Source organism: Rana temporaria, chromosome 8 (genome assembly GCF_905171775.1).
Source record: "Rana temporaria chromosome 8, aRanTem1.1, whole genome shotgun sequence".
NCBI lineage: Eukaryota > Metazoa > Chordata > Amphibia > Anura > Ranidae > Rana > Rana temporaria.
The window spans coordinates 185,397,736-185,421,580 of NC_053496.1; the positions used below are offsets into that span (position 1 = coordinate 185,397,736).

The 23,845-nt window shown below is 46.9% G+C and overlaps 3 protein-coding genes and 1 pseudogene across 3 annotated transcripts in view; 3 read left to right on the forward strand and 1 right to left on the reverse strand.

The window, feature by feature from the left end:
- LOC120910620 (zinc finger protein 850-like) overlaps nt 1–3,409 on the forward strand; it is a 32,559-nt gene extending 29,150 nt beyond the window's left edge. The window contains exon 7 of the mRNA XM_040322374.1: nt 920–3,409. Coding sequence (XP_040178308.1) covers nt 920–2,977 — 2,058 coding nt within the window. The 3' untranslated portion in view covers nt 2,978–3,409. The remainder of the gene's footprint in view (nt 1–919) is intronic.
- Nucleotides 3,002–14,639, forward strand: LOC120910621 (gastrula zinc finger protein XlCGF49.1-like). Its single transcript, XM_040322375.1, has 3 exons — nt 3,002–3,100; nt 11,554–11,600; nt 13,756–14,639. Exons 1-3 carry the CDS (start codon nt 3,002–3,004, stop codon nt 14,360–14,362), a joined length of 753 nt encoding a protein of 250 aa, XP_040178309.1. The 3' UTR covers nt 14,363–14,639.
- Nucleotides 7,538–7,668, reverse strand: LOC120912547 (annotated as a pseudogene).
- Nucleotides 14,640–21,302: 6,663 nt separating the features above from the next.
- Nucleotides 21,303–23,626, forward strand: LOC120909626 (oocyte zinc finger protein XlCOF6.1-like). The gene has a single exon (XM_040321381.1). The coding sequence runs from the start codon at nt 21,333–21,335 to the stop codon at nt 22,548–22,550; it is 1,218 nt and encodes a 405-aa protein (XP_040177315.1). The 5' UTR covers nt 21,303–21,332; the 3' UTR covers nt 22,551–23,626.
- The last annotated feature ends 219 nt before the right edge of the window (nt 23,627–23,845 follow it).

Sequence of the window (23,845 nt, forward strand, 5' to 3'; positions counted from 1 at the left end):
GATGATGGTCCCCTCCCTGTACTGATACCCGTCCTGGGGTTCAGCTGGCAGTATTAGGTTGTGTGTTACCCCTAGTTACAGTAGCACAGATATGATAACTAACTTGACATGTGCAATTTATTTGGTTCCGAATTTGTTTAACTAATTTTGACAAATTCGTTAATTCCAAAAATGCGGATTTCCGAAATTTCACATTTTGGCTTTTCGAATTTCTGAACTTCGAAAATCCTGAAATTTCGGAATTAGCGAATTTAGAAAGTTAGAAAATTAAAATTCCAAAAATCGGAAATTCGAAAATTAAAATTGGGAAATTCGGCAGTGCACATGTCTAATGATAACACAGATTGAGACTTTCTTAGGTTGGTCCCTCTTCTTCCAGCAGACTTCTAGAAAAATGTTACCATAGAAAAGTGACGGCAGCAAAAGACAGAGTAGAATAGAGTAGTTAAACGAGTCTGTTGCCATAAAACTGTATTAAACGTCTCACTGAAATAAGGACTGGACATTAAAACCAATATATTCTGAAGAGAAAATACTGCTGCAAGCTCCCTCTAGTGCTGCATATCACCAGAAGCCTAGGCCTATGGTCACTTGTTCTATGGTAAAGAGTCTTTAGGTCTGAACTTTGACCCTCTTGTTTATCAGAGATCACATGACCCAGTGATTAGGCTTGTGGTTGTGTAAAGAGCACGCCCCTCCCAGCCCCCATTGGTTCCTGCTCTTCTGACAAGGCTGTGTAAATGTAGAAGTGATCTGGGAGGAGGACCAAAGGTTCTTTGATGGGGGGAAGAGTCTCAGCTGGTTTGGACCTCCACAGAGAACATCTCCTCACTCATATCTACCTGATCCAGATGGAATCTTGATGGAAGTGAACTAACCCTCTCATATCTATTGATGATGTTTTTCTATTTTTCCAGGACACGCCATGGAGAAACCCTCAAAGGATCGTCTCACTTTATCTCCAGGTTGTAAAATGGAAGATGAGGACATCACAGGAGATTGTGGAGGAGAAAAGACAATGAGCTCCACTATGGATGGAGGACTTCACAGTGTGGATAGACCATGGAATCCCTCCGACTCTGAGCAACCTCGTACTGTGAGGGGTGGGGCCGGAATTCAGGGGGAGGAGACATTTCACTGTTCTCAGTGCAGCAAATGTTTTCCTTGTAAATCACGACTCATCACACATCAGAGATCTCACACGGGGGAGAAGCCGTATTCCTGTCCTGAGTGCGGAAAATGCTTTGCAATAAAATCGAACTGTGCGAAACATCAAAGAACTCACACAGGTGAGAAGCCATTTCCCTGCCCTGAGTGCGGGAGATGTTTTTCACAGAAGGTCCATCTTATTTCCCATCAGAAGTCTCACACGGGCGAAAAGCCATTTTCCTGTCCTGAGTGTGGAAAATCTTTTGCAAGGAAACCAGGCCTTGTAAAACATCAAAGAATTCACAAGAGTGAGAAGGTGTATTCCTGCCCTGAGTGCGGGAAATGTTTTTCACAGAAACATGAACTTGTTAAACATCAGAGATCTCACACGGGGGAGAAGGCTTTTTCCTGCCCTGAGTGCGGGAAATGTTTTTCAGAGAAACATGAACTTGTTAAACATCAGAGATCTCACACGGGGCAGAACCCGTATTCTTGCCCTGAGTGCGGGAAATATTTTCCATATAAATCACACCTTGTCAGACATCAAAGATCTCACACAGGGGATAAGCCGTATTCTTGCCTTGAGTGTGGGAAATGTTTTTTAGAGAAACATGAACTTCTTCGACATCAGAGATCTCACACGGGGGAGAAGCCGTATTCTTGCCCTGAGTGCGGGAAATGCTTTTCTCAAATGTCCAATCTTAACTATCATCTGACATTTCACACCGGGGAGAAGCCGTATTCCTGTCCTGAGTGCGGAAAATGCTTTGCAATAAAATCGCACTGGGTGATACATCAAAGAACTCACACAGGTGAGAAGCCATTTCCCTGCCCTGAGTGCGGGAGATGTTTTTCACAGAAGGCCAGTCTTATTTCCCATCAGATGTCTCACACGGGTGAAAAGCCAGTTTCCTGTCCTGAGTGTGGAAAATCTTTTGCAGGGAAACCAGGCCTTGTAAAACATCAAAGAATTCACACGAGTGAGAAGACGTATTCCTGCCCTGAGTGCGGGAAATGTTTTTCACAGAAATCATACCTTGTTAAACATCAAAGATCTCACATAGTGGATAAGCCGTATTCCTGCCCTGAGTGCGGGAAATGTTTTTCACAGAAATCATACCTTGTTCAACATCAGAGATCTCACATAGTGGATAAGCCGTATTCTTGCCCTGAGTGCGAAAAATGTTTTGCTCTCAAGTCCCATCTTAACAGCCATCTGAAATCTCACAAACTTGAGAAACCACATCCCTGTCCTGAGTGTGGAAAATGTTTTAGCTTAAAATCAGTCCTTGTAACACATCAGAGAATTCACACGGGTGAGAAGGCCTATTCCTGCCCTGAGTGCGGGAAATGTTTTTCACGGAAGGAAACTCTTCATGTACATCTGAGGACTCACACGGGTGAAAAGCCATATTGCTGTCCAGAGTGTGGAAAATGTTTTACACAAGAATCCCACCTTCTAAAACATCGAACAAGTCACACGGGGGAGAAGGCGTATCCTTGCCCTGAGTGCGGGAAATATTTTTCAGCAAATTCCTATCTTAAAATACATCGGAGAATTCACACGGGTGAAAGGCCGTATTCCTGTCCTGAGTGCGGAAAAGGTTTTTTACAGAAATCAGACCTCGTTAAACATCAAAGATCTCACACGGGGGAGAAGCCGTATTCCTGCCATGAGTGCGGGAAATGTTTTTCAGATAAATCCAGTTTTTATAAACATCAGAGATCTCACACGGGGAAGAAGCCGTATTCCTGTCCTGAGTGCGGGAAATGTTTTTCACTCAAGTACGAGTTTAACCAACACTGTAGGTCTCACACAGGGGAGTAGATGTGTCGCTACTTAGTGCGGAAAATGCCCAGAGATCTCACACTGGGAGATATACACCTCAGAAAACACGTGGCTGAGCGCTCCTCTGATCTTCATCATGGAAGAAACATTTTGACGCCTTTAGTAAGATTATTTTTTCCCTCCTAAAGTCCTCTCTGGCTTATTCTGAGAGGAGGGAATATTACTGGTGGTTGAGTCCCTCTAGCAGTGTAGTCTGATCTCCCCTGATCTTCAGCAGAAGCTTCATAGGAAGACATCCTGGTGAGAGACTCTAGATATGGATGAGAGAGAAGGGGAGATCAGATTACAAGACTGTCAATTTCAATGGTCAGCAGCCTGCACAGGCAGCTTCATTTCCTTGGAGAGTGCCACCTGCTGGCTGAAAGTGGAACATTTCATATGTAGCTGATAAAAATGTAAATACAATCTCAATCTTGTGTCTTTAGAAGTTTTGTTTTACCAGGTTGTCCCTTCTCATAAATCTCAGGACGTCTGTAGGAGACCCCCAATGATAAGTTCATAGACCCGTCTATCATTCCTCCCGTAATTCCTCCTCCGCACCATCACCACCTCCAACCACATCACCATCATCACCTCCAACCACATCACCATCCACATCACCATCACCACCTCCATCCACATCACCATCTAAACCTCCAACCACATCACCACCTCCATCCACATCACCACCTCCAACCACATCACCATCACCACCTCCAACCACATCACCACCTCCATCCACATTACCATGACCACCTCCATCCACATCATCATCACCTCCTCCAACCACATCACCACCTCCATCCACATCACCACCTCCATCCACATCACCATCACCACTTTGCCATCACCCCTCCAACCACATCACCATCACCACCTCCATCCACATCACCATCACCACCTCCAACCACATCACCATCATCACCTCCAACCACATCACCATCCACATCACCATCACCACCTCCATCCACATCACCATCTAAACCTCCAACCACATCACCACCTCCATCTACATCACCACCTCCAACCACATCACCATCACCACCTCCAACCACATCACCATCACCACCTCCAACCACATCACCACCTCCATCCACATTACCATGACCACCTCCATCCACATCATCATCACCTCCTCCAACCACATCACCACCTCCATCCACATCACCACCTCCATCCACATCACCATCACCACTTTGCCATCACCCCTCCAACCACATCACCATCACCACCTCCATCCACATCACCATCACCACCTCCAACCACATCACCACCTCCATCCACATCACCATCACCACCGCCAACCACATCATCATCACCACCTCCATCCACATCCCCACCTCCAACCACATCACCATCACCACCTCCATCCACATCACCACCCCCAACCACATCACCATCACCTCCTCCAACCACATCACCACCTCCATCCACATCACCACCTCCATCCACATCACCGTCACCACCTCCATCCACATCACCATCACCAACCACATCACCACCTCCATCCACATCACCACCTCCATCCACATTACCATCACCACCTCCATCCACATTACCATCACCACCTCCATCCACATCACCATCACCACCTCCATCCACATCAACATCACCACCTCCAACCCCATCACCACCTCCATCCACATCACCATCACCACCTCCAACCACATCACCATCACTACCTCCAACCCCATCACCACCTCCATCCACATCACCATCACCACCTCTAACCTCCTCATCATCATCACCACCTCCAACCACATCACCACTTTGCCATCACCACCTCCAACCACATCACCATCACCACCTCCATCCACATCACCAGCTCCAACCACATCACCATCACCAGCTCCATCCACATCACCACCTCCAACCACATCACCACCTCCAACCAAATCACCACCTCCAACCAAATCACCACCTCCAACCACATCACCATCACCACCTCCAACCACATCCCCACCTCCAACCACATCACCATCACCTCCTCCATTTAAAGTTTATGGCATGTGAACACACCCAAAAAACTCCACCCGGTGCAGGAAAAATGTGCACACACATAAAGAGTGTTCACAAAAACGTGCAGACGGGTGCAACGTAAAGTGGTCCTCCTGTGAAAAAGGACCCAAACCCTGATCCCCCAGGTCGTTAGGCTCCAGACGGGGACTGAGGTACTGTGGTCCGAGCAACCGAAGCCGACACGGACCCAACTTCCTTGGATGGTCTGCCAAAACAGAACCCTCCCAGTACTAGGTGTGGGGCTCCCCCGAAGGGAGACCCCATGAGAGCAGGCGAACTAAGCCAGAAGGCCATGTCCACCCACTCCCAAGACGTTCAGGGCTGGCCCGAGGACACGCACCCTACTAGTAACACAGTGAACAAATAACGTGCACAAACAAAAAAAGACAAAAACGTGACAAACATAGGCAATAGATAAAATAAAGTGGGGGAAAGGGATAGTGGAGAGGAGAGTGAAAGAAGTGGTCATTGTGTTCTACAATGACCAGGCCCTCCAGCCAGGAATAAAAAAAAATCTCCGGTCCTAGCCAAAAGGCCCGGCCCGGGAGGCAGGTGCTAAAAAAAAGCGTGTTGCTGGTGCAGTGACTGTGGTATCTTTAAATCAAAGTGACTCACAGTGATTCTCAGATACCCCTGGACTGCCACTCCAGGGGCACATGCACCATAGGCTTTTCCATTCCAAATCCAACCCCCCAACCGGCCAGTGCAGCTAGAGTTGCCACCTTTTCTTCAAACCAAACCCGAACACTTTAGCGGCCTGGGACACCTTTGGGTGATCCCAAGGAGAGTAGTAATGCTGTGCGCATAGTGTGCTGCAGTGGGTGTGGCCAAATTGCTCTTGCTGACGTCATTGCCCTGCCCCCAAGTAAAGTTGAACCTGCCCCCCAGACAGCTAACCGCAGCTCCCGGACAGCAACAGATTTGTGTGTGACTGTCATGGTTACTTGGGGAGCCACATTCCAGTCTAAATAATGTGTCCGGGTTTTAGTCCGCCTGAAATCCGGACACATGATTTAAAACCCGAACTGTCCGGGTGAATCCCGAACAGGTGGCAACCCTAAGTGCAGCCCTCCACCCCTGCCAGCTAGAGAGCCCTTCAATGTTTTCTTAGAGAGAACTGCCGCTCCAGTTAGCAGCCTCCGCCAATACTAGCCCTTCCAGACCCCCCATCAACCCGGCAGATTTGCATGGTCCTACCCCGTCTCATCCCAGGGCATTACCAGCTCCTCCAACCGGATCGCTGACAGAGATAGCACTTACACCAGCCAACCAGAAGGCCGGACTAGAACTCGGCAAAGAGACCAGACCAAGTGCAGCCACCCATCCTCACCAGGAGCACCCTTCCAGATGGCTCAGACGCAACTATAGGCCGGCCCCCAGTATCTGTCAGGCAGCAAGGCATAGTCCCTGCTGAAACCATCCTTCCAGGTGCAATGACGTCATTGGATTGCATCCACCCTCCCCATATAGGAGGTGCTTCAGCGCACCTCTGACAACTGATAAGAACAGATTTTTTCTGTTGAAAAGCCTGTGGCGTGCAAAACACAGCCCAAAAACTCCACCCGGTGCAGGAAAAATGTGCACACACATAAAGAGGTGCAACAAAAAACTGTGATGGGTGCATTGTCAAATGGTCCTCCGAAGAGGACCCGTCTCTGATCCCCCGGGGCGTTAGGCTCCTGGCAGGGACTAGAGTAACTGTGGTCCATACAGCCGAAGCCATATGGACCCATCTTGGTCCAAGCAGCCGAAGCCACAAGGACCCAACATCCTCGGAGGGACTGCCGAAACAGAACCCTCCTCGGTGAGGCTCCCCCGAAGGGAGACCCCATGAGAGCCGGCAAACTTAGCCAGAAGGCCGAGTCCACCAACTCCCAAGACTTTCAGAGCAGGTCCGAGGACCAGCACCCTACTCATCACACTAAAAGTGCAGTGCACCAAACAAAAAAGTGACAAAACAGACAAACACGGGGAAAATAAAAAATGAAAGTGGAGAGAAGGAAGATGGCAGAGTGAGATAAAGTGACCAATGTGCTATACATGGGCCGGCCCTCCGGCCAGGAAACAAAAATTCCACTGGTCCTAGCCAAAAGGCCCATCCCTAGAGGCAGGTGTGAAAAGTGTGTTGTGGAGATCAGCGACCTGAAGGTGCCACACGATGAGTGCCCCTTTCAAACACTCATGCAATGTATGGCACCCCTGGACTGCCACTCCAGGGGCACAATCTCCACAGGCTTTTCAACGGTCCCTAGCCCCCGGTCCGGACCGGCAGCACCCTTCCCAGCCAGGAAGGTGGGAGAAGAGGTCGGGGAGAGCCCACCTAGGCAAGCTCTACCCACAACCCCTATCTCTCCCACCTAATCACATTCTGGAAGTACTACCCGCTCCTTCCCGGTTAAAGGAGAAGCAAGGGTTCCCTCCAGAACAACTGACGGGCAGATACCACCAAATCCAGGCCAACGGCCAGGGACCCGGCCTCTTGGCTTCGACCTCATGCCTCTCTGTCCCGATCAGAAGGCTTCCACCTCCACGCCAACAGACTTAGCGTCCGCCGACTGCCATCCCTTTCCCCCTCTCACAGGGTACCGGGGACAGTCAGCTTAGCACCACCTATTGGCAACTGATAAGAACAGATACTACACTTGATCTTAGCCAAAAGGCTGAGAAGCTCGATACGTGTAGCCAATGAATCGGCTTCACTCTTCACAATTCTGAAGCCGGGGTTAGCTGCACAGATCTCCCTTCCCTCTCCACTAAACACACGGTGCCACTCGTGGAGTTTGCTCTGCTCTGCCATTGTCCCTCTTGGTGTACAGCGATGTAACTATAATGTACAGGGGGGGGTAACTATGTACAGGGGGGTTGCATTTTTTCTTTTTTGCTATATCACGCCTACAAGTACATGCCCCGCCCCCTAATTATAATAAGACTACAACTACAATGTTGGCAACTATGAGCATACCTTCAGAGGTCTAGTGGAGTCCATGCCTTGATGGGTTGTTGTTTTGGTAGCAAAAAGGGAAACTTACTCAATATTAGGTGAGTGGTTACAATGTTATGGCTGATCTACAGTTCATACCACACAAGGCCGTATTTACACCAAGAGACGTTTCTCAGGGGCTGCAGTTCCTCTGAGCTCCACAAAATGGTGATCTTCTACCCAGACAGGAAGTCTCTGTGGAAGTCAGGAAGTGATGTCAGTTACAGACAGGAAGTGATGTTACAAACAGACAGGAAGTTCCGGGTGAGAGGTAAGTCGATAGGAAGTAGAGAGGAGACATTGCTGAAAGTGGCAGCAGAGGAGGTAATAAGAACTTATTTTCTATTTACACCCAGTAATCTCCGCCATGTCCGTTCTCTGGTGGGCTGCGGAGCTCTGAGAAAAAGAAGGTGGCAGGGCTGGGGGGACTCTAAGGTAGGGAGGGGGTCTTGGTCTATGATGGTCCTCCCACCCACAGTTACTTTTCAGACCTCCTTACAGAACTGCTGCCAAGAAATTAGGGCAGACTTCACCTTCAATGGTCAAATCAAATGTTACTGGATATTAGCAGGAATGAAGAACGGCAGTCTTTCACCCCTTAGTGGGCACAGGTGGCCAGGGGTCAGTACTCTGCACATGCTCTCTGGAGCCTTCCAGATGGAGTTCTGGCAGTAATCCAGTTAAGCCGGAACCTCCAGCCAAAAGCAAGTTCCACTTCCTGGACATCATGATAACCCCAATCCCCGCCCCCCCCCCCTTTTTGACCTCACAGCACTGCCTCAGAGCAAACAGGTCACAGGAAGGGTATTTATTATTCCTTGTCTGCAGATCTAAAACTAATCAAGTCCAGTTCAGATACCAAACAGAGAAAAGGGAATGTCTGATCCAGTAGGCCTAGAGCAGTGGTTCTCAACCTTCTAGTGCCGTGACCCCTTGATAAAATTTCTCAAGTTGTGGGGACCCCTAAGGCCTCGTACACACGATAGGTTAAACAGAGGACAACGGTCTGGTGGACCGTTTTCATCGGTCAAAACCGATCATGTGTGGGCCCCATAGGTTATTTAACCATCGGTTAAAAAAAAAAGCCAACTTGCTTTAAATTTAAACAATGGGAAAAAAAACGGTCGTTAGTAGGCACGACCATCGGTTAAAAATCCACACATGCTCAGAATCAGGTCGACGCATGCTTGGAAGCATTGAACTTAGTTTTTTTCAGCACGTCGTTGTGTTTTACGTCACCGCGTTCTGACACGATCGTGAAAACGTTCCATCGGTTCGTTCTCATTGGATGGACTGATCGTGTGTACGCGCCATAACAGTAAAATGATTTCCATAGCGTGGGTTAAAAGCACCCAAGGCAAGACAAGTAATTTGCGTCCCTAACCCGCGGACATTTAGCGTTCCCTGAGTGCTTTCCACTCGTACAGTATTAAAACCCCTTATGGTACATTTTAGGATGTACCACACTCTCTTTGTTCAACTTTCTTTCCCTTTCATCTCTCTCTATCCTAATTCCTCTGTCTTTCTCTCTCTCTTTTTTTCCCCCTTTCTCTCCCTTTTTCTTCGTTCCTCCCCCTCTTATCTCCCTTCCTGAGAGAACAGCGCGGGCTTCAGGAACAGCCCAGGATTTGGTGACCCCTGGCAAATCATCATTTGACCCCCGAGGGGGTCCCGACCCCCAGGTTGAGAACCACTGGCCTAGAGGGTCCCGGATTCATGAAAATAAAAAAACACTAAGCAGCCCAAATGAAATGTGTTACCAGGGGGACAGTAGTCCTTAAATGTAAAGCAACCCTCCTATTACCCCCACCCCCCTTACATCCTATTATTGTGTGACAAATACCATCCAAATAATTCTTACTTTCATTTCCCAAAGTTATCCATCTACAAGGAGACCTGTATAGATCACATGACGGCACCAATGAGGATGGAGGAGGACCGGAGTCGCATGACTGAGAAGATACTAAACCTCACCCTGGAGATCATCTACCTGCTGACCGGAGAGGTGAGGAGGATTCTGGGAGGTCACATGACATCAGTCTTATCTCTATTAATAAAACACAGACCTGACCGGAGAGGTGAGGAGGATTCTGGGAGGTCACATGACATCACTCTTATCTCTATTAATAAAACACAGACTTGACTGGAGAGGTGAGGAGGATTCTGGGAGGTCACATGACATCACTCTTATCGCTATTAATAAAACACAGACCTGACCGAAGAGGTGAGGAGGATTCTGGGATTCTAACATGATATTCCTATTGGTTCCTCAATACAGAGATTTCCTCTTGTGAAGTCAGGTGATCATATGACCATCACAGTGCCTCCATGTGATGCCCGAAAACCTGAGAGACACAACATGGAGAAGATTCTAGAAGTCACCAAGAAGATGATGGAGCTGCTGACAGGAGAGGTGAGGAGGATTCTGGGAATTCTGGGACATTATCCAGTAACAGACAAGTGGTGTGTCTGGATGGTGACTGTATCATTGTGTGTATCAGGTTCCTATAAGGTGTCAGGATGTCACTGTCTATTTCTCCATGGAGGAGTGGGAGTATTTAGAAGGACACAAGGATCTCTACAAGGACGTCATGATGGAGAATCAGCCGCCCCTCACATCACCGGGTAAGAGGAGACTTTATTGTAAAGGAGAGAGCAGTACGGAGGCTCCACCTAGATCCCCCATCATCTGATAAACACATTGAAACAATGTATTCAGTCAGTGTGTGTGTTTCCTACAGATGGATCCAGTAATGGGAACCCACCAGAGAGATGTCCCCGTCCTCTGTATTCCCGGGATTCCACACAGGAAGGTCACACCATCCCCCACCATCATCAGGTAGGTGAGGAACAATCACTGAGAGTATCATTAGGATCTGTACATTATCTGCATTGTTTACCTTTGATGTAATTTTTATTATATATTCAGAGTGGAAACCTGAGAGATCCTAAAGCTGATCTAAAAGATGAGGATGGGGTGATGGAGGAGTCAGAGATGCCAAAAGAACACAAAGATCTGTACCAGGACACCATGGTGGAGTCATCCAGCTACAGAAACCCACCAGAGAGATGTCCCCGTCCTCTGTATTCCCGGGATTTCACACATGGAGGTCACACCGTCCCTCAAGATGATCAGGTAGGTAATTAACAATTATTAGTGGTTATAATTTGAATAGAAGCCTATATGTTACAATAAATGTTTAATTTTTTATCAGAATGAAAATCTTGGGGATTATAATATTGTTGTTAAAGAAGAGTTTATAGAAGAGGATGGTGAGTATGGAGTGTTTGAGGAGTTTTCTGAAGGACACAAGGATATGATGGAGCCACCTAATACCAGAAACCCACTAGAGAGATGTCCCCATCCTCTGTATTCCCGGGATTCCACACAGGAAGGTCACACCATCCCCCACCATCATCAGGTAGGTGGAGTTGAGGGTCGGGAACATAAAGTGATTGAACACTCTGACATGTGGAGACGATGTTTGGACTCTACAAGATGATATTTTCTATGTGATCTCACATCATAAATACTTCTATGTTACAGATGTTATTTTCTGCAATTCTCTTGGTTTAGGGTGAAAATTTGATGAACATGAAAGTTGAGGGTGAAGTAAAAGAGACGTATGTGAGGGATGATCAGCAATATACGGAGGAGGCTGGAATGACGAGGACATTCATAGAGGAGGACAGTCCTACAGAGATCAGCACAGGTGACCCATAATATATTCTTCTCTTATCTCTGCTCTGTTACTGCTCACTGATTGGTCCAGAGCAGGGATGAGCTTCGAGTTCGACTCGAACATTGCCTGTTCACCGAACAGCGAACAATTTGGGGTGTTCGCGGCAAATTCAAAAAGCCGCAGAACACCCTGGAAAAGTCTATGGGAGAAATCTAAAGTGCTAATTTTAAAGACTTATATGCAAGTTATTGTCATAAAAAGTGTTTGGGGACCGGGGTCCTGCCCCAGGGGACATGTATCAATGCAAATTTTTGTTATAAAAAAAACGGAATTTTTTTTAGGAGCAGTGATTTTTAATAATGCTTAAAGTGAAACAATAAAAGTGAAATATTCCTTTAAATTTCGTACCTAGGAGGTGTGTATAGTATGGCAGTAAAGCAGCGCTTGTGTCCCGTTCTAATGCAGCATACACACGATAATTTTTCGGGTTGTAAATGACAACTTTTTTAAAAATGTCATTTAAAACGATCGTCTGTGGGCTTTAGAGCATTTTTCAGGTTCTGAAAAACATTTTTTTTTCACGATGTTTTAAACTATGTAGTTTTTCGGGTTGTAAAAAATGACCATGTGTGGGCTTTAACGACGTGAAAAACCAGCGCATGCTCAGAAGCAAGTTATGAGACGGGAGCGCTTGTTCTGGTAAAACTAGCGTTCGTAATGGAGTAAGCACATTCATCACGCTGTAACAGACAGAAAAGCGCAAATCGTCTTTTACTAACACAAAATCTGCTAAAGCAGCCCAAAGGGTGGCGCCATCCGCATTAGAACTTCCCCTTTATAGTGCCGTCGTACGTGTTGTACGTCACCGTGCTTTGCTTGAGCATTTTTTTTTCACTATCGTGTGTAGGCAACGTCGCTTTAATGATGAAGTTGAAGAAACATTGTTTTTTTCTAGCGGCTGAAAAACTTTGTTTTTTCAACCCAATAAATGATCGTGTGTACGCGGCATTAGAACTGTCCCTGCACAAAGTGTCATTTCTGAAGGATAAAAAGTCATTTAAAATCACTGCTCCCGAAAAAACTGCCGTTTTTAAAACTTTTTTTTGCATTGATACATGTCCCCTGGGACAGGACCCGGGTCCCCAAGCACTTTTTAGGACAATAACTTGCATATTAGCCTTTAAAATTAGCACTTTAGGTTTCAAACATTTGCGTCCCATAGACTTTAATGGGGTTCTAAAGTAAACGCGAACTTTTGGTCTGTTCGCAGGTTCTGGTGCGAACCGAACATGGGGTGTTCGACAAATCCCTAGTCCAGAGGAGGGCGGGAGCTGAGTGATATCAGCCAATAATAGATTGATAATGGTCACCATCCTGTAATGATACCCATCCTGGGGTTCATCTGGCAGTATTAGGTTGTGTGTCATTCCTAGTTACAGTAGCACAGATATGATAACACAGATTGAGACTTTCTTAGGTTGGTCCCTCTTCTTCCAGCAGACTTATAGATAAATGTTACCATAAAACTGTATCGGGATGAAAAGTAAAGGAGTAACATAAAGACTGAAGCACTTATTTTTACAGGTGAAAATACTGCTTCCACCTCCTCCCAGTGCTGCATATCACCAGAAGCCTAGTCCTATGGTCGCTTGTTCTATGGTAAAGGGTCTTCAAGTCTGAACTTTGCCCCTCTTGTCTATCAGATATCACATGACCCAGTGCCTAGGCTTGTGGTTGTGTAAAGAGCACGCCCCTCCCAGTCCCCATTGGTTTCTGCTCCTCTGACAAGGCTGTGTAAATGTAGAAGTGATCTGGGAGGAGGACCAAAGTACCTTTGATGGGGGGAAGAGTCCCAGCTAGTTGGGACCTCCACAGAGAACATCTCCTCACTCATATCTACCTGATCCAGATGGAATCTTGATGGAAGTGAACTAACCCTCTCATATCTATTGATGATGTTTTTCTATTTTTCCAGGACACGCCATGGAGAAACCCTCAAAGGATCGTCTCACTTTATCTCCAGGTTGTAAAATGGAAGATGAGGACATCACAGGAGATTGTGGAGGAGAAAAGACAATGAGCTCCACTATGGATGGAGGACTTCACAGTGTGGATAGACCATGGAATCCCTCCGACTCTGAGCAACCTCGTACTGTGAGGGATGGTGCCGGGATTCAGTGGGAGAAAAATATTTCATGTCTTTTATATTCCTGCCCCGAGTGTGGGAACTCTTTTTCGCACAAATCAGACCTTGTTTTACATCAAAGATCTCACCTAGGTGAGAAGCCGTATTCTTGCCTTGAGTGCGGGAAAAGTTTTTCGCTCAAGTCCAATCTCAACGCACATCTCAGGTCTCACACAGGAGAGAAGCCGTATTCCTGCTCTGATTGCGGGAAACGTTTTGCACACAAGCCCCATCTTAACGCACATCGGAGGTCTCATACGGGGGAGAAACCTTTTTCCTGTTCTGAGTGCGGAAGATGCTTTGCCGAAAAATCAAGCCTTGTAAAACATCAAAGAACCCACACGGGTGAGAAGCCGTATTCCTGCCCTGAGTGCGGAAGATGTTTTGCACAGAAATCACAGCTTGTTAGACATCAGAGATCTCACACAGGTGAGAAGCCGTATTCCTGCCCTGACTGCGGGAAATCTTTTTCGAAAAAGCCTCTGCTTAGCAAACATCAGCGGACTCACATAGGTTAAAAGACACATTCCTGTTCTTAGTGTGAAAAATGCTTTGACAAAAGTCAAGTCTTAAGACGCCAGGCATGGGAAAAGCTGTGAAGGAAATGTTAACCACGGAAATCAGAGCTTGTTATACATCAAAGATCTCACTGTGGAGAAGCCATATTCCTGCCCTGGGTGCTGGAAATGTTTTCTGTTCTACCAAACAACATCAGAGAACCCACACAACCCTCGAGGTGTATTAGTGTCCTGAGTGCAGGAAATGTCTTCTATATGGATCATATTTTTCCGTACATCAGAGATCTCACACTGGGAAGATGCACACCTTCATATACGCCTCAGAAAACACGTGGCTGAGCGCTCCTCTGATCTTTATCATGGAAGAAACACTTTGAAGTCCTCAGTAAACTCTTTTTTTCCTAATAAAGTTCTGTCTGGCTTACTCTGAGAGGAGGAAATATTACTGCTGGTTAAGTCCCTCTAGCAGTGTAGTCTGATCTCCCTTGCTTTTCAGCAGAAGCTTCATAGGAAGACATAATAGTGAGAAAATGAGGTAGATATTGCTTGTCGATGAAGAGACGGGGAGATCAGACTACGTGACAGGACTGACAATTGCAGTGCACCATCACAATCTTCAATCACAAAATATTTTAGTTTTTTGGCTGTCTGATTCGTATAGTAATCCTAAAAGAAACAAACCCAATAGTATATTAATGTGCTTTTACTAAAGAAGATTGCTGTGTTTAACCACTTCAATACCGGGCACTTATACGACTTCCTGCCCAGGCCAATTTTCAGCTTTCAGCGCTGTTGAAATTTGAATGACAATTGCGCGGTCGTGCTACACTGTACCCAAACAAATTTTTTATCATTTTGTTCCCACAACTAGAGCTTTCTTTAGGTGGTATTTTATGACCCCTGTGATTTTTATTTTTTGCGCAACAAATAAAAAAAGACTTTTGAAAAAAAAAGTTTTTCTTTGTTTCTCTTAATTTGTTTTGTAAATAAGTATGTTTTCTTCTTCAATGACAGGCAGTGATGTGGCTGCACTGATAAGGCATTGCTATACATACATAAAAAATACATACATAAAAACATTCATACACTAGCTAATATTTTCTAGACAATGAGTGTAAGTAATGGTCTGTATACACCAAAAGTCACTTAACGCCTGTTATAGCTGGTCCACAATTTCCTTATGAAACAGGACTCCCAGCATTAAGTGATCACAGGAAAACTGGTTCATTATCTTGGCACTCTCTCTCTCTGTCGCTCTCTCTATCACTTAATTTAGCTTTATTGTTATCCTATGGTATAGTCCTCCAGTCAGCTTTTTCTCTGCTGGGCTTTTATCAAAAAAAAAGTTTGTAGCACTTATCCTGTAGTTTTCTGCAGACAGCCTGTAGTGAGTGCATAGTGATAATGAACAATAAAATGGGATCTGCTAAAACTTTTGTGAATCGGTACTGCTTGGACCTTGATGAAGGGGACATCCCCCGAAAGCTTGTCCTGAAACATTGGCCCAGATTCACAAAGCACTTACGCCGACGTATAACAAGTTACGCCGACGTAAGTGCAAATGTGCGCCATCGTATCTGTGCGCCAGACCCACAAACTAATATGCGCCTAAAAACAGGCTACACCCCGCCGACGTAGCTTGCACACGCCGACGTAGGGTGGGCGCACATTTAGGCTGGACGCATGGGGCTGCTCCCATTGATTAGCCATTCAAACATGCAAATGAGGAAAATACGGCGATTCACGAACGTGCGTGTGCCCGGCGCATGCTACGCGAGGTGCGCGTAAGTTGTACGTCCGGCGTAAAGTTATTCCCCATAAAGGAGGTGCAACCCAGCAACAGACATGCACAGGTCTACACCAGGGAACACAAGCCGGCGTATTGTGCGTTGGACGTGTGTCTGGCTGGGCGTACGTTATGTTCACTGCGTACGCAGTGATCCGGCGTAGCTTAGGCAGTTTTGCCGGCGTGGTTGTGAGCATGCGCATGGGGGTGCTGTGCTTGCGTCCACGTCACGGCGCATGCGCAGTTCGTGATAAGTACCTGTCTGGCGCTCGGCCCATCATTTGCATGGGTTCACGCCCACTTCCACCTACGCCGACGTGCGTCTTCGAAACTCACGCCACGCTGGCGCAGCGTTGGGAGCACTGGCTTGCTGAATGCCATGCTTGCCTCTCTGTGCTGCATTGGCGTAGCGTACAGTGTTTGCCCTACGGTGGCGTAATGTGTGCCTTGCTCTCTGTAAATCTGGACCATTGTATGTTAGTGCAAATAAAAAAAAGTATCACAAACAGTACTCAATTGCCTCTGAGCTCCAAAAGGTGGTGATCGTACTTCTACCCAGACAGGAAGTCTCTATGGAAGACAGGAAATTATGTCAGGTACAGACAGGAAGTGATGTCAGGTGTAAATAGGAAGTTCCAGGTGAGAGGTGAGTTGGTTGGAAGTTGAGCGAAGACATTGCTGGAACTGGCAGCAGAGGAGGTAATAAGATCTTATTTTCTATTTACACCCAGTAACCCCCGTCATGTCCGTCCTCTTCCTCCATAGTCACTGTGACGTCTTTTATCTCCAGCAGATGAGGATACACACATATATAGTGTGGAAACCTAGATTAACCCCTTCAGAGTCAGAACATTTCCCCACTTACGGGGCCGGAACATTTCCTTCATTTTGGAGATGTGTCGCCTTTTCCACGAATCACCTTCCGACCATAGCAGTCTCTAAGTAATGAGATTCATATTTGGGTTGTACATAAATCTGACCCCAATTTCCGGGACTCAAATTTTGGCAGAAATTTTGGTTGATTCCTTTTGGTGCTCGCCCATAATGCCTCGCACAGCCTTTGATTATGGTCAGCAGCTTAAAAGCAGCCAATAATGGGAAGGAGGTTGAGTTCCCCCACCCTTGACTATAAGAGGGGTCTGAGATCAGCCAATAATAGGAGAAGATGTGGGTAACCCTGCCCCTCACTATTAGAGGGGGCCGGAGATCAGCCAATAATGGGGGAGGAGGTGGATAACCCAAACTCTCACATTTGGAGGGGGTCGGAGATCAGCCAATAATGGGGGAGGAGGTGGATAACCCCAACTCTCACTTTTAGAGGGGGTCGGGGAGGAGGTGGATAACCCCAACTCTCACTTTTTGAAGGGGTCGGAGATCAGCCAATAATGGGGGAGGTGGTGGATAACCCCAACTCTCACATTTAGAGGGGGTCGGAGATCAGCCAATAATGGGGGGGGGAGGTGGATAACCCCAACTCTCACTATTAGAGGGGGTTCGAGGATCAGCCAATAATGGGGGGGATGGTGGATAACCCTGATTCTCACTATTAGAGGGGGTCTGAGATCAGCCAATAATGGGGGGAGGTGGATAATCCTGACTCTCACTATTAGAGGGGGTCGGAGATCAGCCAATTATGGTGGGTGGGTATTGATAACTCAGACTCTTACTATTAGAGGGGGTCAGAGATAAGCCAATAATGGGGGGGGGGGTGGATAACCCCGACTCTCACTATTAGAGGGGGTCAGAGATCAGCCAATAATAGAGGAGGAGGTGGATAACCCCGATTCTCACTATTAGAGGGGGTCGGAGATCAGCCAATAATGGACGAGGAGGTGGATAACCCTGACTCTCACTATTGGAGGGGGTCGAGGATCAGCCAATAATGGGGGGGGGGTGGATAACCCTGACTCTCACTATTAGAGGGGGTCTGAGATCAGCCAATAATGGGGGGGAGGTGGATAATCCTGACTCTCACTATTAGAGGGGGTCGGAGATCAGCCAATTATGGTGGGTGGGTATTGATAACCCAGACTCTCACTATTAGAGGGGGTCGGAGATCAGCCAATTATGGTGGGTGGGTATTGATAACCCAGACTCTTACTATTAGAGGGGGTCAGAGATAAGCCAATAATAGGGGGGGGGGATGGATAACCCTGACTCTCACTATTAGAGGGGGTCTGAGATCAGCCAATAATGGAGGAGGAGGTGGAGAACCCCGACTCTCACTATTAGAGGGGGTCGGAGATCAGCCAATAATGGACGAGGAGGTGGATAACCCTGACTCTCACTATTAGAGGGGGTCGGAGCTTAGCCAATAATAGGGGGGGGGGATGGATAACCCCGACTCTCACTATTAGAGGGGGTCTGAGATCAGCCAATAATGGAGGAGGAGGTGGAGAACCCCGACTCTCACTATTAGAGGGGGTCGGAGATCAGCCAATAATAGGAGAGGAGCTCGCCGAACTGCCCGCGATGTCACTCTCCTGACAGTACATATATCCATATGTTTAGGGCCTGCCCCAAACTCTAAGACTATTGGTCCGCCATTTTTGAATTTGAAGTTATTCCAAATTTAGGGTACGCAATATTTACCAAAGGTTCTCCCAAAACCCAAATCCCGGAGATCCACATTCAACCCAGGGTTGAGGTCTACCTGAATCTCATCCCTATAAGTCATCTCCACTGATCTGTGCCTATGAATGAGCTTTCCCTGTCCACTTACTATCACCAGATCTAACACACTGACACTATGGATGATCTCAGACCCCCTCGTATAATGAGGGGTGAGGTTATCCATCTCCCCCACCCATTATTGACTGATCTTAGACCCCCTCTAAATGTGAGAGTTGGGGTTATCCACCTCCTCCCCCATTATTGGCTGATCTCTGGCCCCCTCGTATAATGAGGGGTGAGGTTATCAACCTTCTCCATCCATTATTGACTGATCTCAGAACGCCTCATATTGTCTGCAGATAGAAAATTAACCAAAAATACTTCAGAGACAAAAAACAAACAATGTCATTTCTGATCAGGGAGGTAGGGCAAAATATAACCGGTTTGCTGGGGGGCAAGAAACACAAAGTTACCGACTTGACTGTTAACCTCTTATATCCCCATCCTAATATTGTCCAACCAATACCGTCCAGATAATTCTCCTCTATTCGTCTACAGATAAACCAGCATAGATCACATGACCACATCAATGAGGATGGAGGAGGACCAGAGTCACATGACTGAGAATATACTAAACCTCACCCTGGAGATCATCTACCTGCTGACCGGAGAGGTGAGGAGGATTCTGGGAGGTCCCATGACATCACTCTTATCTCTATTAATAATACACAGACCTGACCGGAGAGGTGAGGAGGATTCTGGGAGATCACATGACATCACTCTTATCTCTAGTAATAAAACACAGACCTGACCAGAGAGGTGAGGAGGATTCTGGGAGATCACATGACATCACTCTTATCTCTATTAATAAAACACAGACCTGACCGGAGAGGTGGGGAGGATTCTGGGATTCTAACATGATATTCCTTTTGGTTCTCCAATACAGATATTTCCTCTTGTGAAGTCAGGTGATCATATGACCATCACAGTGCCTCCATGTGACTCCCTAAAACCTGAGAGACACAACATGGAGAAGATTCTAGAAGTCACCAAGAAGATGATGGAGCTGCTGGAAGGAGAGGTGAGCGGTGCCGGTAATTCTGGGACATTATCCATGGAGGAGTGGGAGTATTTAGAAGGACAGAAGGATCTCTACAAGGACGTCATGATGGAGAATCAGCCGCCCCTCACATCACCGGGTAAGAGGAGACTTTATTTTAAAGGAGAGAGCAGTACGGAGGCTCCACCTAGATCCCCCATCATCTGATAAACACATAGAAACAATGTATTCAGTCAGTGTGTGTGTTTCCTACAGATGGATCCAGTAATGGGAACCCCCCGGAGAGATGTCCCCGTCCTCTGTATTCCCGGGATTCCACACAGGAAGGTCACACCATCCCCCACCATCATCAGGTAGATGAGGAACAATCACTGATAGTATCATTAGGATCTGTACATTATCTGCATTGTTACCATTGATGTCATTTTTATTCTATATTCAGAGTGGAAACCTGAGAGATTCTGAAGTTGATCTCAAAGAAAAGATAAAAGAGGAGGATGATGAGGATGGGGTGATGGAGGAGTTTCTAAAAGGACACAAAGATCTGTACCAGGACACCATGGTGGAGACCTCCAGCTACAGAAACCCACTAGAGAGCTCTCCCCCTCCTCTGTATTCCCGGGATTCCACACAGGAAGGTCACACCATCCCCCACCATCATCAGGTAGGTGGAGTTGAGGGTCGGGAACATAAAGTGATTGAACACTCTGACATGTGGAGATGATGTGTGGACTCTACAAGATGATATTTTCTATGTGATCTCACATCATAAATACTTCTATGTTACAGATGTTATTTTCTGCTATTCTGTTGGTTTAGGGTGAATATCTGATGAACATGAAAGTTGAGTGTGAAGTAAAAGAGACGTATGTGAGGGATATTCAGCAATATACGGAGGAGGCTGGAATGACGAGGACATTCATAGAGGAGGACACTCCTACAGAGATCAGCACAGGTGACCCATAATATATTCTTCTCTTATCTCTCCTATGTTACTGCACACTAATTGGTCCAGAGTAGGGCGGGAGCTGAGTGATATCAGCCAATGATAGGTTGATAATGGTCCCCTCTCTGTACTGATACCCGTCCTGGGGTTCAGCTGGCAGTATTAGGTTGTGTGTCACTCCTAGTTACAGTAGCACAGATATGATAACACAGCGCCTAGACCTATGGTCACTTGTTCTATGGTAAAGGGTCTACAAGTCAGGACTTGGACCCTCTTGTCTATCAGAGATCACATGACCCAGTGCCTAGGCTTGTGGCTGTGTAAAGAGCACGCCCCTCCCAGTCCCCATTGGTTCCTGCTCTTCTGACAAGGCTGTGTAAATGTAGAAGTGATCTGGGAGGAGGACCAAAGGTTCTTTGATGGGGGGAAGAGTCCCAGCTGGTTGGAACCTCCACAGAGAACATCTCCTCACTCATATCTACCTGATCCAGATGGAATCTTGATGGAAGTGAACTAACCCTCTCAGATCCATTGATGATGTTTTTCTATTTTTCCAGGACCCGCCATGGAGAAACCCTCAAAGGATCGTCTCACTTTATCTCCAGCTTGTAAAATGGAAGATGAGGACATCACAGGAGATTGTGGAGGAGAAAAGACAATGAGCTCCACTATGGATGGAGGACTTCACAGTGTGGATAGACCATGGAATCCCTCCGACTCTGAGCAACCTCGTACTGTGAGGGGTGGTGCCAGGAACCAGGGGGAGGAGACATTTCCCTGTCCTGAATGTGGGGAAAGTTTTAGTTCTGAATTGGATCTTTCTGTACATCAAAGATCTCACACAAGTAAGGAGATTCATTCCTGTTCTGAGTGCGGGAAATATTTTTTTCGTAAATCAGAACTGGTCACACATTACAAATCTCACACAGGTGAGAAGCCGTATTCTTGTCCTGAGTGCGGGAAATGTTTTTCACGGAAGTACTATCTTAAATCACATCAGAGGTCTCACACAGGTGAGACGCCGCATTCCTGTTCTGCGTGTGGAAAATGTTTTATGCAAAAGTCAGGCCTTGTAAAACATCAAAGAACTCACACGGGTGAGAAGGCGTATTCCTGCCCTGAGTGCGGGAAATGTTTTTCACAGAGTTCCCACCTTTATACACATCAGAAGTCTCACACGGGTGAGAAACTTCATTCCTGTTCTGAATGCGGCAAATGTTTCCCCCATAAATCACAACTAGTCAGACATCACAGAACCCACACGGGGGAAAAGCCGTATCCCTGCCTTGAGTGCGGGAAATATTTTTCACAGAGGTTCTATCTTAATATACATCAGAGGATTCACACGGGTGAGAAGCCGTATTCCTGTCCTAAGTGTGGAAAATGCTTTTTACAGAAATCAGACCTTGATAAACATCAAAAGTTTCATACGGGGGAGAAGGCATACTCCTGTGCTGAGTGCGGGAAGTGTTTTTTACAGAAATCATACCTTAATAAACATCGAAAATTTCACACAGGTGAGAGGGCGTATTCCTGCTCTGAGTGTGGGAAGTGTTTTTCACAGAGTTCCCAACTTAAAACGCATCAGAGATCTCACACAGGTGAGAAGCTTCTTTCCTGTTCTGAGTGCGGGAAAAGTTTTTTTCATCAATCAGAGCTGGTCAGACATTACAGATCTCACACGGGGGAGAAGCCGTATTCATGCCCCGAATGCGGGAAATGTTTTTCACTCAAGTCCAATCTTAAAACACATCAGAGGTCTCACGTAGATAAGAAGACGTAGGTAAGAAGACGCATTCCTGTTCTTAGTGTGGAAAATGCTTTAAACAAAATCCAGTCTTACTTTATATCAGATATGCCTTGCACGGGTGAAGCTATTTTCCTAACGGGTTCCATGGTGGCAGCATACGTTTCGGTAGCCCCCCCCTCGCTCCTACTCCATAGGACCCCATACATTTTCAGGCAGAGCCAGAGGCCCCATTCCTTATTTGTCCTTCTCACTTATAGAATAATTTCGTATGAAGTTTCCTACCTTTTGGAAAATGTGGTGGCCGGGGTCTGATGTGGATATTGGGAGCACCTCGTGGTGTGCAGAAGTTTCCGAGATGGCACCAGTAGTCAGAGTCCCCAGCTAGCAGGGGGTGAATGGCACACATGTGCAGAAGATTGACACCTGTAATAATGGAAGTTCTGCCAAGCAGTTGCACCAGGTCGGGTGACCTCTGAAGTGTGGCCAGCATGATGGTGTGCTCTGCTGTTCCTACCTCTGGGATCGTCTGGCTGCCTTATAGTTAGTATCTATCCATAAGGTTTCTGTTGGCTAAGTGCTATGTTGAAACAAGGAAGGAAGGGCGACCCCTAGAAGTCGCTCATCTATGGTGTCCTACTGCAATGAATGGAGTGGCAACCTCAGCCTGGACTCCGACCAGACCATGCCCCAATGCGTTTTTACTCACCTGATGGTCATATCCTGTTCGTCATTCAGCCATGTTGGCTATTTAAACTGTCTGGATTAGATCTCCTGTGCATTCGCCTTGGTCAACATATCTAGAGACTCTCTGCTGTGTTCCTGTTGAAGACTTGCCTGGCTGACGTCATGGGGCTGTCAGGGCTGGGCTTGGTCCTCCCTTCTCTGATCTCAGGCTTCTCAGCTGTCGGTTAATTGCCAGCACTCATCATTCCACAGTGACTCACCTGATGATCCTATCCTGTTCGTCAGTCAGCCTTGTTGGCTATTTAATCTGCCTGGATCAGATCTCCTGTGCCTTCGCCATGGTCAACATATCTAGAGACTCTCTGCTGTGTTCCTGTTAAAGACTTGCCTGGCTGACGTGCCTTCTGGTTCCTGATCCAGTCTGCTGCCTCAGAATACGCTGATCTCTGGCTTCCTATTTTCCTGGCTTGTTCTGACTACCCGATTTGGCTACTGAACCTTGGCAACCTCAGCCTGGACTCCGACCAGGCTATGCCCCCAACGCGTTTCACTCTGCCTCCCCGGAGCTTAGTCATGGGGTGTCAGGGCTGGGCTCTGTCCTCCCTTCTCTGAGCTCAGACTGCTCAGCTGTCGATTAATTGCCA